General features: G+C 49.3%; 1 protein-coding gene across 1 annotated transcript in view; it reads right to left on the bottom strand.

The window, feature by feature from the left end:
• The window catches only part of LOC116950899 (annexin-B12-like), a 39505-nt gene that overhangs the window by 588 nt on the left and 21580 nt on the right, over positions 1-17337 (bottom strand). The window contains exons 7-12 of the mRNA XM_032969055.2: positions 16903-16997; positions 16486-16599; positions 3960-4130; positions 3224-3394; positions 557-632; positions 58-170 (exon numbers count right to left, since the gene is read on the bottom strand). Coding sequence (XP_032824946.1) covers positions 58-170; positions 557-632; positions 3224-3394; positions 3960-4130; positions 16486-16599; positions 16903-16997 — 740 coding nt within the window. The remainder of the gene's footprint in view (positions 1-57; positions 171-556; positions 633-3223; positions 3395-3959; positions 4131-16485; positions 16600-16902; positions 16998-17337) is intronic.

The following is a 17337-nucleotide window of genomic DNA, read 5'->3' on the forward strand; positions in this document are numbered from 1 at the left end:
GACACATGATTCTCTATTGTGTCAAACTATACCACGCGTGCGTTCGTGCGTCTGCACCTCGCTGCGTGATGTCACGATGCGGATGAGCGTCGAGTCGTCGGTCCCCCCGCCCTTCATGGCCTCGTACAACCTCTCGGCAAAGAACACGGGGCGGTTCTTGGCGCATTGCACTGCAGCACAAACCGCACGGCGCTCGTCAGCATCACCACGTGCAGCAAAAGCAGGAGCGCTAAACCCCTCCTCCCCCGCCGCTTCTTCACGGACTGCAGCGGTACTACATTAATACGGTTTAGATTAATGTCTCAATAAACTCTGTAAAAATGTGCCGAGGTATTTGCAAAGGGTATCGGTTAGTTGAGAGGATGAAGGGTGAAAGGCTATAAAGCAGAGGAGACAGGCCACGAGTGTGGAGAAGGTACGAAGTGATATTTGTAGCGAGACGCAGATATTGATCAGGGTTTGGTAGAAGCACTGATATCTGCAAGCTCAGGCAGAGCTGTCGTTGCTCGGGTACATGTTGTGAATGGATCCATGCCTGCTGCTGGGTGCTACTAACCGATTGCCTTAAGTCCGTCCTTCACGTTTCCAGAAAACTCTCTGTCAATTGTGTTGATGATGTCTCGTTGAGACAGCTGTAAAGAAAGGAACACCCCACCCATTACAAGTGCAGCTTAACAGGACAGCCTGAAAACACAGCGTTGCCTCACAAATGAATTTCCCCTGATATTCATGGCAGAATGCATTTAAGTTCACGCACAACCACACATCACAATTATGTCAAGATGCTATAGCTGGTGATCACTTCCATTGCACAGTGTATTGCTATCCAGCCTATGCTGATCGATTAGGTTACTAATCGGAGCAACCCTGGTAGCAAATTAACTCATGAGTACGTTTTATACGACCGAGGTTCGTGTTTTAGCCACTAGTTTAACCCTTTGCAAACCACAACCTGACATTGCCAATTTAGCTGCTGGTTGCACATGGAGGCTGTGGGGAAGAGAAGTCAATCACGTAGAACACAAAATAATCCTTATCGTCGGTGTGGAGAATATAAAAAGAAAAAGTAGCCAACATATCTCCACATATCTGTGCCTCCATATAGAATTAATAAAAATATTTTTTTACATGTGTAGTGAGTCCAACTGAGTTGCAGATGTTGTCTTGGGAGCAACACTATTCAATAATCAATATAACAACACAACCTACACTTGGGTGTTGAATGCTCATTTAGCCACGCTATGGCAGAACTAGACATGGTTCACTATCCCGGCCCGGACCACAAGTTGGGTCCCGGACCACGTGGCTAGAGGCTTCTTTTACCCGACGTGGATCTTCATCACCAGCAACATATAGAACCTCGAGCCCCTCACGGGGCCCCCGTTATATCGGCTGGGGCTGGCTCCGCCCCTCGAGCTCTTTCCCGAAGGCTCCCGAGAGCTCCTTTATACCACGTGACCGCCCAGCGGCCCCCGTCCACCGGTGGCCCCCCTCCAATATCATCCAGTCATGTGTCGGCAGGTTAACCAGCATTTCATGCTCCAACGTAACCCTGGCTGGCTGATATTCCCTCTCGCTCCCTCACCGGGAGCCCGCACCGCACACTGCACCTGGTGATTTCGCTCTGACCAGCGCTCACCCAAGCCCCGCTAGGGCTGGTAAGCAGGCTACATATAATCCCAATACATTATCCGCTGTGGCTTCGTAAGCCCGGCACCACACAGTGGCAATCACAGTCACTACATATGTAGTGATATGAATAGTCACTACTGTAATTACTGTCTACGCTCCGGAAGTACTACCGAGCGCCGGAAGCTGGAGGGACATGTGATTGTGAGCCGGGGACTCCTGATTGGCGGAGGTGTGGGTGTGGCCGCTGGGAGGGGGAGGCGACGGCCAGGGGATAATTGTGGGGGGGCAGACAGGGTTCGAGGTTCTCGTCTGATGGGATTTGCTCGGGGTCCCGCATCTCTCCGGCTTCGCGCTTCACTTGTCGGGTTAGAGTAGTTGATGTTGTGGGTCAGACAGCGTGTATGCTGGCTGGCCCATTTGCTACACTAATCCGCACGCACATAATGAACAGCCAGCTATACCTAGCTACAGAACCCGAGTGTTGAGGGTTGTGTAAATAAACATGTTGCCTCCAGTTACAGTGTGTGTGCCTCTGTGAACACCACTACACATTCCAATCAGTCACAAGGTCTTCTAGGGGTGCACAATTTCAGCAGCATTGGTTCAACAAACTCTGGACCAGTTTCAACATTCATCATCTCTTTAGCATTGAGGCGTGCTCAAACTAATGCTGCTGAACTGCCAGATGTTTATAAGCAAGGACCCCCTTTGTTAGATACGGGTCCTAGTTCGACACAAAATTTACAATCCACATACAACACATGTCGAGGGAGCGGGGACCGAGAGGCGATGCAGGCCACGCTGTAGACCCGGCCCCTGTACGCATTCTCCTTAAGGCCGAGCGGCCGTTGTGGGTGTTGCGACCTCCTTAGGCACACGGCGGTTGTTGTGTGGGCGCCGTACCTCCGATTTGCACGGTTGGCTACGTACATTGCGAAAGAAGTTCAACATACATACGGGGCCAGGCACCGCGTCCAGGTTCAGTCAACTGAAAGCTGCCTATCTGTAACCTAGACCCTAATCTCCCATAGCCTGTAGGTGTGTGTGTATGTTGCAGGCCCTGTGGGCCTGAATAAATTAGTGAAGAGTGCCATGTGCCCTGATGTGTATCAGTGTGTGGGAACATAGCAGGATAAATGGGGGGCCTAGTGCGTGTGTGGGTGTTGCTGCAGTCACAATTTCCCCACGTGCTTGGGGTAGTGTGGGACGGGCCCGTCCTCTTGGCCCGTGGGGACAGGTGGGAAGCCACCTCTCTCCACGGGCCAACGGCCGCCATCTTGTGCCATGTAACCAGGTGCCACGTGACTGCTGGTTCTCCGTGGGTGAATCCGGTTCCCCATTCGGGTGAGCAGGTCCACAGCAGCAGCAGCGAGTGGGGAGAGCATCGGTGGGCCAGCCACGGTGGCACCCACTCCCTCTTGCCAGATTGAGACATTAGGTCGGGCATCGCCACCTGGCGGCCGGGGCGTGGAGTGCGAGTAGTCATCCACCATGTTGGGTGCCAGAGATGACCATGACTCCTAGCAGCGTGGTACAACGCATATAACAACAAGCGACTGAATGAGCAAGAGAAACGTGCGCAGTCTCTGACCTTGATGTACTCCTGGAATGTGGCCTGCAGCTGCGGGAAGCTGCGCACCGCCAGGATCATGTTGAACGCCGACTCGTCAGTGCCGAGCTTCCCCTCACCGGCGCTCTGAAGCTTCTGCGCATCAGAGAGCGCTAGTGCCAGGTCCACCGAGAGGCTCTCGTCGCGATTGCCCTGGGCACATACACAGCAAACACACGACAGCACGGGACGCACACACGCACATGCATTTGTCAGGTTATTCCAAAACACATAATCAGGAAATACCACTTAAAGAACACCCGGAATGGGTGTGGTATTCAGTAGAGCAGGAGAGGGCTCCTATTCCACATTACACTTCAGTGGGAACAACTCTTTTACTTGTGCATGTTAACCACGATGATTACATTGAGCACTTGGCCACAGTTACCCAAGCGATATAAGTGTCGAGTTGTTGCCAGCCACTTATTATAGTATAAGCGTTCTGCTCAATTGCAGAGTTCAATCCCAGTTACATGTTTCAATAACCATCTCGACTATAGTGGTGTGTGTAACCTCTCTCGACCCAGGGAAATGGTCAACCCCGCCAACGCCATGAATAAACAACAGTTTATCTGAAGGAAAATGACCCACGTTACCAAAACGTCGAATGCTGCAGTAAAACCATTATGTTGTGTGAATGAAATGGTTGAATCTGCTACAGTTACAGACTCCACCCCCCCCCCCGAGAAGGAAATGTAAGTCCTCATTACTCCCACACCTGACACATGGAGATAAGCAGCCGTTTGAAGTGTCCGCTCGTGTCCGATTTGATGTCCTTCTCCAGGTCACGGCCAAACTCATCCTTGTAGCACGAAACAATATCCCGGATCTCCTGATTGGTGCGCGAGCACAGGATCTCCACCAGAACCTTCTCATTGGTCCCAGCACCCTGCACAGCATCACAGGACACACGCATCGCTCACCATGTCAAAATCACAAGGAGTGCACACAGCCATCTGTGTGCATTCTAGGTCTCTCACTGTGAGGGTTACACAAAGTCATTTGTGTGTCAGTTTAACACGTAGGCTTTCGCAACCAATATTATTCATAATAAAGGTTTTTGGGTTAGATCGCGTTATTTATAAATGTCGTAACCCTCCACCACCCGACATGGCCAATCAGCAAAAAAAGTGTCACGTTGACAAAATACAAATAATTCACTACTTTAGCCCACCGGTGTGTTGAAGAGTGAATCCAAAACATTTATAGTTTGAGTACGACGTTTCGCTGGTAAATACATCCAGCATCGGGCAATTCGGGCGAATTGTAAATGTTGTGGATTCACTCTTCAACACACCGGTGGGCTAAAGTAGTGAATTATTTGTCTTTTGTCAACGTGACACTTTTTTGCTGATTGGCCGTGTCGGGTGATGGAGGGTTGCGACACATTTATAAATAACGCGATCTAACCTAAAAACCTTTATTATGAATCATTTGTGTGTGTTCCATGTCTCTCACTTCTTTTGAATGGCTTAATAGCAGCAGATTAAATGTCATTTTAGATTTGTTATCCATTCAATTGTCTGTTCAAATGCAAAGTGGATCTCGTCCATTCCTCCTTTAAAAGGAGTGAAGATAGCAGGTGATTACAATGTGGTCAATGGTTTGGGATTCGTGGACGCAGTCGCATGCTGCCGAATCTTTGATGTGCCATTTGTAGATCAGGTGGCCGCATAGGCCATGACTCGGTTGATGGTCGACCATTGGCAGCGTGGAAGGTTGAAACCGGGAAGTTTGATGGTAGGGTCCTGTATGACATGTTTATTTTTGACATCGGCCACAGTCCAGACTTGCTTCCATCTCCCGCCTTCATTTGTATGTGACGTGGAGTGAGGCTGCTGTGATCCAGAAGGGGTGGCATGATTTTAGGCGAACAGGCAGCACTGGGTTTGTGTTCCGATGTATCGGAAGGTGCGGGTTGACGAGACATTTTTGGTACTCCCGACGGCCAGTTTCATAACGAATTTATGGCGGAGCGATGTGGGTGAGCACTAGGAGCCACTGGGTCGGCGTTAACTTCAGCGTACCTGAGATGGCACGTATTGCGATATTCAGTTGCGTGTTGATAAGTCGAGTGTGAGCGCTGCGTCCACACACAGGTGAGCAATACTCTCTCGTCGAAAACACAAGGGCAATCGTGACAGTCTGTAGTGTTCGCGCATCACAGCCCCAACTAGTTCCTGCCAGTTTATGGATAATGTTCGTGCGGGTTTTTATCTTGTTGCTCAACTGCTTCATGTGTTGCCTAAAAGTGAGAATTCAATCGAGCACCACTCCATGGTATTTCAGGAGTGGGTCGTGGGTGATGGTTTTACCACAAAACTCGATCTTCGGGGTATATTTTGCCTCCGCATTTTTGAAATGGAACGCCAAGGGCACAGTCTTGGTTGGATTTGGCTTAAGTCACCAGAAGTAGAAATAATCTCCCAATTTCTTTAGGTCGGTGTTCAAGGTGTCTTGAGCTGCGCCGAGTGTCGTCGCTTACCTGGCCAGTGCTAGATCATCTGCGTAAATGAACTTGCTGCTTAATGTGGCCGGCATGTCACTGGTGTAAAGATTAAATAGGGCAAGTGCTAATACCGACCCTACGGTAGGCCAATTTGTAGAGTTTGAGGGCGGCTGACCTGGTATCCGAGATGGACGCGAAATTGTTGGTCGCTGAGCATACTGGTGATGAGGCAAACCGTTTTTATACACTTGATGGTGATGGCGAGTTTAAAAGGGGAGCAAGTCCTTGACGCCAGACCGTAAACTATGCAGAGTACAAGTCTATGAAAGCAGCCGCTGTTTTCTGTTCATGCTGAAAGCCGGCTTCAATGTGTGATGTTAAGGCGAGAATCTGGTCACAACAGTTTTGTTGTGGCCAAAAACCTGCCTGCTCAGGTGGCATGGTGGCTTCCAAACAAGGAAAGTCGAGCTAGCAGTACTCGCTCCAGTAGCTTGTAGGCTGTACAAAGAAGAGAGATTGGCCTGTAGCTGTGCGGGTCATCAGTAGGTTTTCCTGGCCTGAGGAGAGCAATGACTTTTGCTTTTCTCCAAATTCTTGGTAAGCTTGCTGGTGGCAATGATTTATTTAAAAAAGTTTCGGCAGCCAGGTTCTTACTCTTTGGTTCTTTCGGTAAAGTCACGTAGAAATAAATTATATTAAATAATAATAGAATACGACGTTTTGATTGCAACACAAGAAATCGTCTTCAGAAGAATGGAAGAATGTAATCAACCAGGCTATGCATTAATTGTGTTGACCGACTCTGTGTTGCATTGCATTACATTTCCAAATTTTACTAAGTTTGTTTTATTTTATTTCTACGTGACTTTACTGAAAGAACCTAGAGTAATTCCTGCAGTCACGAAAGCTCCAAATCCCTCATTGACATGCTAATTTCTCTACCCCCCCTCTCTCTGCACCCCCTGCCCCCCTCTCTATTTAAGGCCTGGACACAGAGGCATTGTTTCTCTGTGTGCCCATGTGTGTGTCTCTGTGTATCTGCATTGTCTCTTTCTGCTTATGTCTATGTGTCTCCGTGTCTGTGTTTTGTCTCTCTCTCTCAAATTTAGCAATCTTTGGAAGAACGTAATCAACCAGGTTGGGTGTTGACTGTTATGTTAGCCGACTCTGTGTTGTATTGCATTAGATTTCTAAGTTTACTAGGTTTGTTTTCTCATTCATTTCAATCAGAGGGAAGGGTTCCATCTGGGTCAAAGTTAACGGGCAGAGCTCGTGGGTATGTACGGGAAACATCGAGAAGGTTCCACGAGGGGCGTGGGAGAGGACTCGGGATCGGTGTGGGAAGCCTAGAGTCCGGACTGCATCATCGCCTACCTCGTCTCACCACCGGCCACGTGGCGGCCCTCTGCCAGCGAAGCCCTCTCTCCTCCCAGCGCGCCGCCAGCCAGCGGCGAGTGCGAAGAGAGAGAGACGCGCCGCAACGGTGGACGAGGGAGTGCGTGCGTTACGGCAAGAAGAGAGAGAGCGAAACCATCCGGGAAGAGAGAGCGGAGCTGTGTAGTTATTGTTAAATAAAAGACACAAGTCTACAGTCGTCGTGGAAGTGCTTTATTACAACTGGAGTCATAAGTGCTTCTTTTTGAGACGAGAAAATACAACGGAAAGCAAGAATATCCAAGCATCTCAAGAAGAAGAACCCATCTGTGGCGTCTTGCGAAGACGACGATGACGCAGTGACCCAGGACCTGGGTCACTGCGTCATCGCAGTGACGGGCGCGGGAGAACTGTCCGCCATTACGCACGCTACGGACACCACGCGGCAGGACGCCGACATCTTGGGTGACGCTGTTGGGGCACGGTTGGAGTCTGCCATTTCTCTTCTTTGGTTCTTTCGGTAAAGTCACGTAGAATGAGAATAAAATAATAAATTGATAAAATAAAACAATAATATTCTCACGACGTTTCGGCCACAACACAAGCGGCCTTCATCAGGTGAAGGGACGAGACTGTCTGGTAGGACAGTGCTGTCCTACCAGACAGTCTGTCCTACCAGACAGTCTCGTCCCTTCACCTGATGAAGGCCGCTTGTGTTGTGGCCGAAACGTCATGAGAATATTATTGTGTTTTATTTTATCAATTTATTATTTTATTTTCATTCTACGTGACTTTACCGAAAGAACAAAAGAAGATGAATCCTTGTAGTCACGAAAGCTTTAAATCTGCCATTTCTGTTGAGCCACATAGTGCGCAGCCAGGGGAAGCTGCTGTTGTTGGACGAAACAGAGTTGGGCGCAACCACCGTCTTCCTCAGGTCAAGGAATTCATCACTGTGGGTGGCGATTGGAGTGCTTTCACATGGCGCTTCGAGGCGGCATTCCATTCCGTACACTGATCGAAGGAGGAAGCCTTGGTTGCTTTGCCGACCGTTCTAGATGATGATGCGCTGGCGGTGTTACGATCGATTCCTCCGGAAAAAAGGCGACGCTAAAAGATGTGTACGCATAAATGGCAGAGGTCTACGAACTGCCTTCCGATACTCAACGAAAGTTTATGCAGCATAGGCGGGGGAGTTCCGAATCTCCCCTGGCCTACCGCAGCGCTTTAATGGCCCTGGCGGTGGCTGACTACCCCGATGTAAAGCAAGAAAGCCTCGGCCCGCTGCTATTGGGAAGAATGTTGGCTTTGGCGAAGGACATGGGGGTGGTTCTACCAGTTTGCGGTCACAAGCCGCTGACGTCGTGATGGGCCGCCAGATGCCTGAACGCGCAAGACAACCTACAACGTTGGCCACAGATGGCTGCATGGACGGAGGATCCAGTTCACGACGGTGAGCCCAAGGGGTGGTCGCCAACGAAGGTCGTCCGTGTTCCGGACGATATGCCGTGGGAAGAGGATCTGGCGGTGGCTGTTCCTCATTGGGATCCACGTCGGGGCCACGTCCAACGTTGCCGGGGGTCCTACGGACGACGCCGAGGTGACAAGGGGGTAACTCGTCGGACGGCTGTCACGTGTTTCAAGTGTGGCCGGTTGGGCCACTTCACCCGGGATTACCGGAGTCGCCCTCGTTCTCAGACTCCGTCTGTTGCTACGGCTCCGGCTCCTTCGCCGACGGCCCATCATCCTTCCATGCAGGCAAGTCGGTACACGTCGGACATCCGGCCTCATTTGTCACCTCAGGCACTTCATGTCACGGGTCGTTCATATCATGATTCGGATACTGTTGCTGGGGATTGGCCTTTCTCGATAACGCAATGGAGGAAGTTGGCACGCCGCGTCGTTGTGGCCGCGGCGGGTTCCTCGACGGTACCTGGCTCCATTCAGGGCATTGATGTGCGTGTCTTTTGGTAGATACGGGGGCTTCTGCCACTATTATTTCTGATGTGATTTTTCAGCTCCTATTTATCCCAGTCTCACGAGTTCGTCTGGCTTTTGACGCTTGCGTGGCTGCCAATGGGGGTAGCATGGGCATCGTCGGCCAAGTGGATGCCCATATTGCGATTGGGGATGTCGCTGCATCAGGGCCGGTCTTGATTTCTAGGTCCTTGGCAGTGCCTATGCCTTGCTTGTTGGGCACTGATTCTCTCAGAAGGATGCCTGTTAAAATTCTTGTCGATCAAGGTTGTCTGGAGATGCCCTCCGGTCGAAAATAGTTTTTTCTGCCGTCTCCGCTCTTGCGTTCACTGCCGTGCACCGCCGTGCACCGCCGTGCACCGCCGTACAGGCGCAGGCGGATGTTACAGTTGAAATTCCGCCGGGGTCCCAGATGCTGGTGCCATTGCACCAGCAATGGCACCAGCATCTGCGGTGGCTGCGGTCCTTCTGACACCATCTAAAACCGCTACCAAGGGTCTCACTCGTTGGCGCTCAGACGATTGTTCGTTCCAGACGAGCCCCATTTTTGCAAGTTCTGAATGGGGGTCCGGAAGGGGTTGTGGTTCCTGCCGGTACAGTGCTAGCTCATGCTACTACCGCCTTTACGGACCACGACGAGGATGCGTCCTGACGATTGGTGGGGGCGGCTCGTCCTGCTTCGTTGTCGGATGATCGATGGATCGCCGAGCTATGTCATGAGAATTTGTCATTGTCCTCTGACCAACACAATGGGCTGCGTGCTCTGCTGACTGAATTCACTGACGCTTTTAGTAAGGATGATTTTGGGACATACGTCACTTTTGTCCCACCACATTGATACGAGTGAGGCCAGCCCTATTCGGCAAAACTCGCATCGCTTGAGCCCTATGGAAAAGGAACGAGTACAGAGCGCGGTGAACGATATGCTGGCCGCTGATATCATTTCCCAGTCTAACAGCCCGTGGGGTGCGCCGGTCATACTTGTTAAGACGACGGAAATCTCAGATTTTGTGTTGACTTCCGGAAACTAAATAAGGTTTCAGTGGCCGACGCGTATCCTCTTCCGCGTATGGATGACTCCCTGGATGCGCTGTTTGGAGCACGGTATTTCTCTACTCTCGATTTGTCTTCTGGGTTTTGGCAGTTGCCCCTGGACGACTCTTCGAAACCAAAGACTGAGTTCCGCACGCCTCAGGGACTCTTTCAATTCAATTGCCTTCTGATGGGGTTGAATTCGGCTCCCGCCACGTTCCAACACTTGATGGAGCTCGTTTTAGCTGGCTTGCAATGGGACGCTAATTTATCTGGATGATGTCATTGTGTTCAGTCGCACGTTTGATTAACACCTTCGATGGTTGCGCGCCATTTTTGAAAGGATTAGCTCCGCTAACCTCAAATTTAAACCTAAGAAATGTAATCTGTTGCAACGTTCAGTGTGGTACTTGGGTCACATTGTGAGCTCCGATGGTGTCGCCACAGATCCGGACAAGACGGCCTGTGTTGCGACTGGTCGACTCCAACGTGCGTGGGGGATGTACGGAGCTTTGTCGGGTTCGGGTCATATTGCCGTCGGTTCGTTCCACAATTTGCTACGCTCGCTAAACTCCTGCACATGCTGACTGCTAGGAATCAGAGATTTAAATGGGGTTCCGAGGAAGAGGCGGCTTCCGTAGCCCTTCGAAATCGCTTGTCTGATGCACCGACGCTCGACTACCCAGATTTTTCCTTGCCGTTTATATTGGACACTGACGCCAGCGATACAGGAATTGGCGCCGTTTTATCTCAGTCCAAGAACGGTGTGGAAAAAGTTGTTGCGTATGGCAGCCGTGTCCTTTCTCCAGCTGAAAACCGCTACTGTGTGATGAGGAGATAACTATTAGCCATTGTTTATTTTGTGCGTCAGTAAAGGCCATATCTTTATGGCAGAAAATTAATTGTCCGCATTGATCATGCAGCTCTCCAATACTCCTTGAAGATTGAGCAGCCAACAGGCCAATTGTCTCGTTGGCTTGAGACCTTACAGGATTTCTCCTTCGACGTCATTTATCGTAAGGGCTCTCGGGATTGTAACGCGGACACGCTGTCTAGATTGCCACATGCTTCCCGCTGCGCATGTTCTTCCGGTATGAATCGTTGTACGCTTGTCCCTTCACCTCCCCAAGCTGTCATGTCTGTCGTGACTGATCCCGCAGCGCACGCCGGTCATGTGCCAGCTGACAGCGTCTTGCACCTCCCGCGCTCTGTGTGGGTGCGCAAGTAGCTGATGGATGATTCCTTGATTTCCTTGCGGCGTCGCGCGGAACACTCGCTTGACTCCTCGGCGTCGGACGACGCTGGTCGATTGGCTTTGCATCACGGCCTTTTGATGTGGGAGGATATGGGTGACCGATGGCAGATTGTGGTACCCGTTGCCCTCCGTGATGGCTTGGTTTGTGTATTGCATGGGGAAAAATTGTTGCACCTTGGTGTGCAAAAAACCTTGCTGACACTGCAACGGGATTACTTTTGACGGCCGAGGTCTCTAATATTATCCGTGCCTGCCCCGACTGCGCTCGGCGGAAACCACCACGGCAAAGATATCTTCCGCCTTTGCGATCTATTTCGGTCACACGCATAAACGAGTTGGTGGCCCTTGATATCCTTGGCCCATTTCCACTCACTCCCAGGGGTAACAAATTCCTTTTGGTGGGTGTCAAATATTTCTCTCGATGGCCAATGGCGTGGGCGTTGCCTGATAAATCGGCATCCTCCATTGCTGACGCGTTCTTGAATGGGTACGTTATGGACAAAGGTGCCCCGGAACAATTGCTTACGGATCAGGGTCGAAATTTTTCTTCTAAATTGTTAAGTAACGTCTGCGACGCTTTGGGCACTAAAAAGATCAGGACGTTACCCTACCATCCTCAGACCGATGGGATGGTCGAGCGGCTCAATCATACTCCGACTGCCATGCTTTGCCACACTGTTAGTCAGAAACAAGCCAATTGGGACTTGCACGTTCCCAGCGTGCTCTCCGCGTATAGGATGGCCCCGCACGCTTCCATGGGGTACTCGCCATTTTTTTTCATGTATGGAAGGGAGAATGTGCCGCCCATTGATACACAATTAGGTACGGCTGTGAGGACCGCTAAACAGACCCTACTTGACCACGTTCGGGACTCCTTGCGCCGGATTTCTGAGGCGCGGGAGGCGGCTAGGATGAGCACGGCTAAAACGCAGGCTCGCAATGAGCGTTGTCCACGCAGGTCTGGCGTCTGTCGGTGATCGGGCATGGCTTCATTGCCCTCAGGTGCCTATTGGCACCACTCCAAAACTCCACAGGCCGTGGCACGGGCCTGTTGAGGTAATTGAGGTTCGGCATCCACAGTACGTGCGCATTCAGGCGGGGTCCCGTCGTTGGTTCGTCCACTTGTCTCAATTAAAACCGTTCTTTCCTCCACTCCACGCATTGTTTCGTCATCTCCAAAAATTGGCCTGCCGGGGTCTGATGTGTCTGACGTGCCAGACCGGTTGCGGATTGATCCCCGAAGGACTCTGTTTTGCCGCCCACAGCTGCCGAACCCCTGACTGCTGCTGCGGACGACAATTCCGCATGATCGAGCCCTGCAGTAGCGGACTCCGCCACCTTGCCGTTGACCGCTCTGTCTCCTGCCGAGTCGGGCCTTTCGGGGCTGCACGCTGATGCAGGGGACGGTCCGGTGTCGCGGACCCGTTCGAAGATGGGCCGATTTCATTAATCGTTCTTGTTCTTATCTGTTGGGTATTCGTTTAGTTACTTGTTGCATTCATTGTTGTTCATACGCTGGTTGTGTGCGTTTCCTGCTGCTCATCGACTCCTGCACTGTCGCTCGTTCATTACCAGTGCTGACTTCTTTCCTTGCTGGGACGACTAGTCTTTTCATCATGGGGGGGGAGGGGGGGGTCATGTAATGAGAGAGCGCCACCTAAGGGACGACGAAGGGCTGCATAGTCACTGCTGGGTTACTCATATCCAATCAGAGGGAAGGGTTCCACCTGGGTCAAAGGTAACGGGTGGAGCTCATGGGTATGTACGGGAAACATCGAGAAGGTTCCACGGGGGGCATGGCAAGAGGCGGAGCCTAGCTCCGCCGAGAGCAATATAAGATGCAAGGAGAGGCAGTGAGAGGACTCGGGGTCGGTGTGGGAAGCCTGGAGTCCAGACTGCATCATCGCCTACCTCGTCTCGCCACCGGCCACGTGGCGGCCTCTGTCAGCGAAACCCTCTCTCCTCCCAGTGCACCGCCAGCCAGCGGCGAGTGCGGAGAGAGAGAAATGCGCCGCAACAGTTGACGAGGGAGTGCGCGTGTTACGCCAAGAAGAGAGAGAGTGGAACCATCCGGGAAGAGAGAGCGGAGCTGTGTAGTCATTGTTAAATAAAATACACAAATCTAGTCGTCGTGGAAGTGCTTTATTACAATAGCATCACCATCAAACGGTCTAATCAAGGAAGCTTCGGCCACATGGTGTTTGGTCATTTATGAAAATAAGGAACAGTAGAGTTCCAAGAACACTGCTCTATGGGACTCAAGGTATTACTGGGGCATCATCAGAGAGGGCCTTTCCTACCCTGTCCCTTCTGAACTCTATGACATGTAATTCCTGTATCCAGAAAAATACTCTTGTCAATACCCAGATTCGCCATATTAATTATGGCCAAGTGATGGGGCACCATGTCACATGCCTTCTCCAAGTCAACAATTATTGCATTGTAAGTGTAGTGCCATTTTCTTAGTTTTTTCGGTAAAGTCACGTTGAAGAGAAACAACAAAATAACAAAATATATATAAAACAATAAAAAATTCTCACGACGTTTCAACCATAACTCAAACGGTCATCATCAGGTGTGTTGGTTTGCATAAATTTATTTTTAAACGGCACATTTATTTATTTATAAAAAAAAAACGTTGGCGTCACGCGCAGCGATTGGCAGTTTGCCCAGGACTAGTCCATCTTTTTTTTTTTTAAAAGAGGAGGGGGGAGACGAAATTTTGTATAATGTATGCTGTCTGAAAGCCACTGTAAGCGTGAACAATCAATCAAGAACTGAAATGATTTATCAAATCTTTCCAATGATTGCTAAGATAGAATCCATCTTCTCGGTTGAAATTGTCTCTGTGCTTGTATATGTGGATAGCCTCATGAACGAATCTCTCATGGAAGCCAGATGGCTTACAAAGAACCTCCGTCTTGGAAAAGTCAATGGCATGTGAGCCTACTGAATTAGAACAATGATCTGCTACGGCCGAGGTGTTGGTCCTACCGTGTTTAAGGTCTGCTTTATGTTCACGAATGCGGTCCGAGACATGGCGTTTGGTTTCTCCAATGTAACTACTACCACAGAGGCAACTTAGTTTGTAGACACCAGGGTATTGTATGTCCGGAATCACATCTTTTACAGACGGAACCAGATCACGGATTTTATGTAATGTGTTGAAACGGACCTGGATCTTGTGTTTATTCAAGATTTTGGAGATCTTTTTTGTGATCCCAGCAATGTAGGGTAAAGTGATGGTTTTGAAAGGCTCCTCAAGAGGGTTCTTCTTCATGGTTTGAGTGATAGCTTTGCGGATTGTATAGTCGGAGTAACCATTAGCCCTAAGAGCTTGGTGTACGTGCTTGAGTTCACTGTTTATGTGTTCCTGGTCGGATATGCATTGGGCTCTATGATACAGAGTCTTGATGAGAGAATTCTTCTGTGATGGATGGTGGTGGGAATCCGGTTTCAGATAAGCCTCCGTATGGGTAGCTTTCCTGTAGACAGAGTGGCTCATTGAACCATCAGGTCTTTGAGTTATGGTCGAAACGTCGTGATAATTTTTTATTGTTTTATATATATTTTGTTATTTTGTTGTTTCTCTTCAACGTGACTTTACCGAAAAAACTAAGAATATGAATTACTGCAGTCACGAAAGCTTTAAATCAAAATGTAGTGCCATTGTTAGGCGGTATGGTTATCACCACTGATTCTTACCTGCAGTAGCGGACATGTGCCAACAGAAAGTGGTAGACAGGATAGGTGGGATGAGTCAGGCCGTTGGGCTACCAGGGACCCCAGACCCCAAGAAGGGGGCTGGGAGGGATGTTGTTACATTCCAGGGCCCCCTTGAGAGTTCGAGAAGGAAGGTGTGGCTAGGGGCGGAGAGACTCTGGAACGGGTATAAAAGCCAGACCTCTGAACGGGTCCGGCAGTCATCGTCCACCTGAAGACCTGAAGATATGGAGATCTGAAGAACCACTCTGAAAGACCTGAAGCGAAGTGCCCAAAGGGCAGAACCCGAACCCCTGGCTAGGGTCGGGTTCAGAGCTTACCAGTCTAGGGTAGAGCTATAACCAGAGTAAGGGCACATTAGTCCAGAGGGGCTACCTTCTTAGGGTATAGGGTGTAAGGGGCCAATACCCCTTTTGTTATGTACCCTTAGTTATAATAAACGTGTTGCCTCCAGCAAGTCTCGCTCTCCCTGCTTACCCACTACACAAGGATTACAATTATCAATGCCATTGACAATATTTTGCATAGGACCTAAAATGTTACTATCACAAGGAAAACCAGGCTGTAAACTGTCGCTTGTCAGATAAGTTACTGTATGATAGGTGGCATCTGACATAGTCCCACACTATTTGCTCAAACAGTTTAAAACAAACGGATGTTATGCAAATGGGTCTAAACCATCATATCGTGTTTGGGTCTTTGTTTGTAAAGAGGCATAATGAATGAGTCTACCCATTAACATAACACATTATATAAATATTGGACATTTGTTCGTATAATAATTTAAACTATTGTACACATAATAAACTTTAACAGATTCCTGTAGTTTTTCTTGTAAAATCAATTAATAGTAATTGACATTTGTAAGGCACATTTCATCCGTAGATACCAATGCACCACCGTGTATGGAAAGTAAGTAAACAGAACCAGGGTAAAATGGCCAGCACTTGGGGCTAAAGGCCAGTTTGAAGAGGTGAGTTTTCAAGACCGGTTTAAAAGAAGCTCTAATGACTCTGATGGCCTTATTACCAAAGGCAAAGTGCTCCACAGTCTGGGAGTTGCACTTCAAAAAGCTCGATCACCTCAGGAAATGAGCTTTGACTTCGGAGTCCTTAGAAGGCGATCCGAAGGTCACAGGGACCTCGTTGGAGAATAAACGTGGATAAGTTCCTGTAAATATTGTGGGGCTAACTCATTGAGAGCCTTGTGGGTCAGTCACAGGATCTTATAATCCACTCGATACTTGACTGGTAACTAATGCAAAAACAAGAGACCAAATCTGATGTGCTCGCAAAACTAAGTTTTTCTTTATCCATACATCATTAACTTGATGCCACCACCTTCATGCCGACCATGGGGCAGCTGTGGTTTGTACATTTGCGGAGAGTCTATGAAACTATGAAACTCGGGCATCTGCAGAGCCCCACGGCGCACCTGTATGGCCTTCTGCAGGCTCCAAGCATCGTAGTAGGTCGTGGGCATGAAAAGCGCCAGCATGATCTCCTCAAAGTTTCCCGACAGCTCACTGCGCAGGTCGCGGATGAGATCCTAAGCACAAACACATAGCACGCAGTTGGCACACACACGTCCCTTCCGTATCCCCGATTATGGTACGGTAATAAAGCAGTGTTTAGAGCAGTTCAATGATGATGCAAATCATACAGTACTATTCAAATAGCATTGTCGTATGAAGCAAGTTAGATTTTTTTACCCATATGCTGAAGTCTGTTTAGTTACTTTGCTTTTCACATGCATTTATTTACCACTAGCCTAAGGATTACAATGTAGCATTTGGCATTTTGTGGCAATACAGAACCATGAGGGAACGTGCTTCTATCCGTGTAGTCTCACCTTTCCATACATGGTTTTGAAGGTAAGCTTGATCTTTTGCCTCTGTGCATTAGAACGATTCACCACCAAGTCCATAAGCACCTGCTCATTGGTTCCTACAGATGCAGAGATTACCACTTATCAAATGATCCAATGTAAACAAGTAATCAGAAGGGTCTTCAAAGTAGCATCAGATCAACAGAGAAAAGTATTCCGCAGTCCTCAGAAGATAAAAAAAAACTTTTTCAGCTCAGACTTTGAAAAGTGGTGTAAGTCGGTTTACATTTCAGTTTACATTTGCCAATTTAAATACACCCTACAATTTCATATGCATCCTACAACCTCATATGCATCCTACAATCTCAATGCTTGCACGACCCTATTCCCCTGGCACACCTACAAGATGTGAAACACACTCTCACATTGCGAGCATGCTCCAAGTCCAGGCCACCCTCT

Source organism: Petromyzon marinus, chromosome 41, assembly GCF_048934315.1.
Source record: "Petromyzon marinus isolate PM22_M1 ecotype Great Lakes invasive population chromosome 41, UKy_Petmar_22M1.pri1.0, whole genome shotgun sequence".
Classification (NCBI taxonomy): Eukaryota; Metazoa; Chordata; class Hyperoartia; order Petromyzontiformes; family Petromyzontidae; genus Petromyzon; species Petromyzon marinus.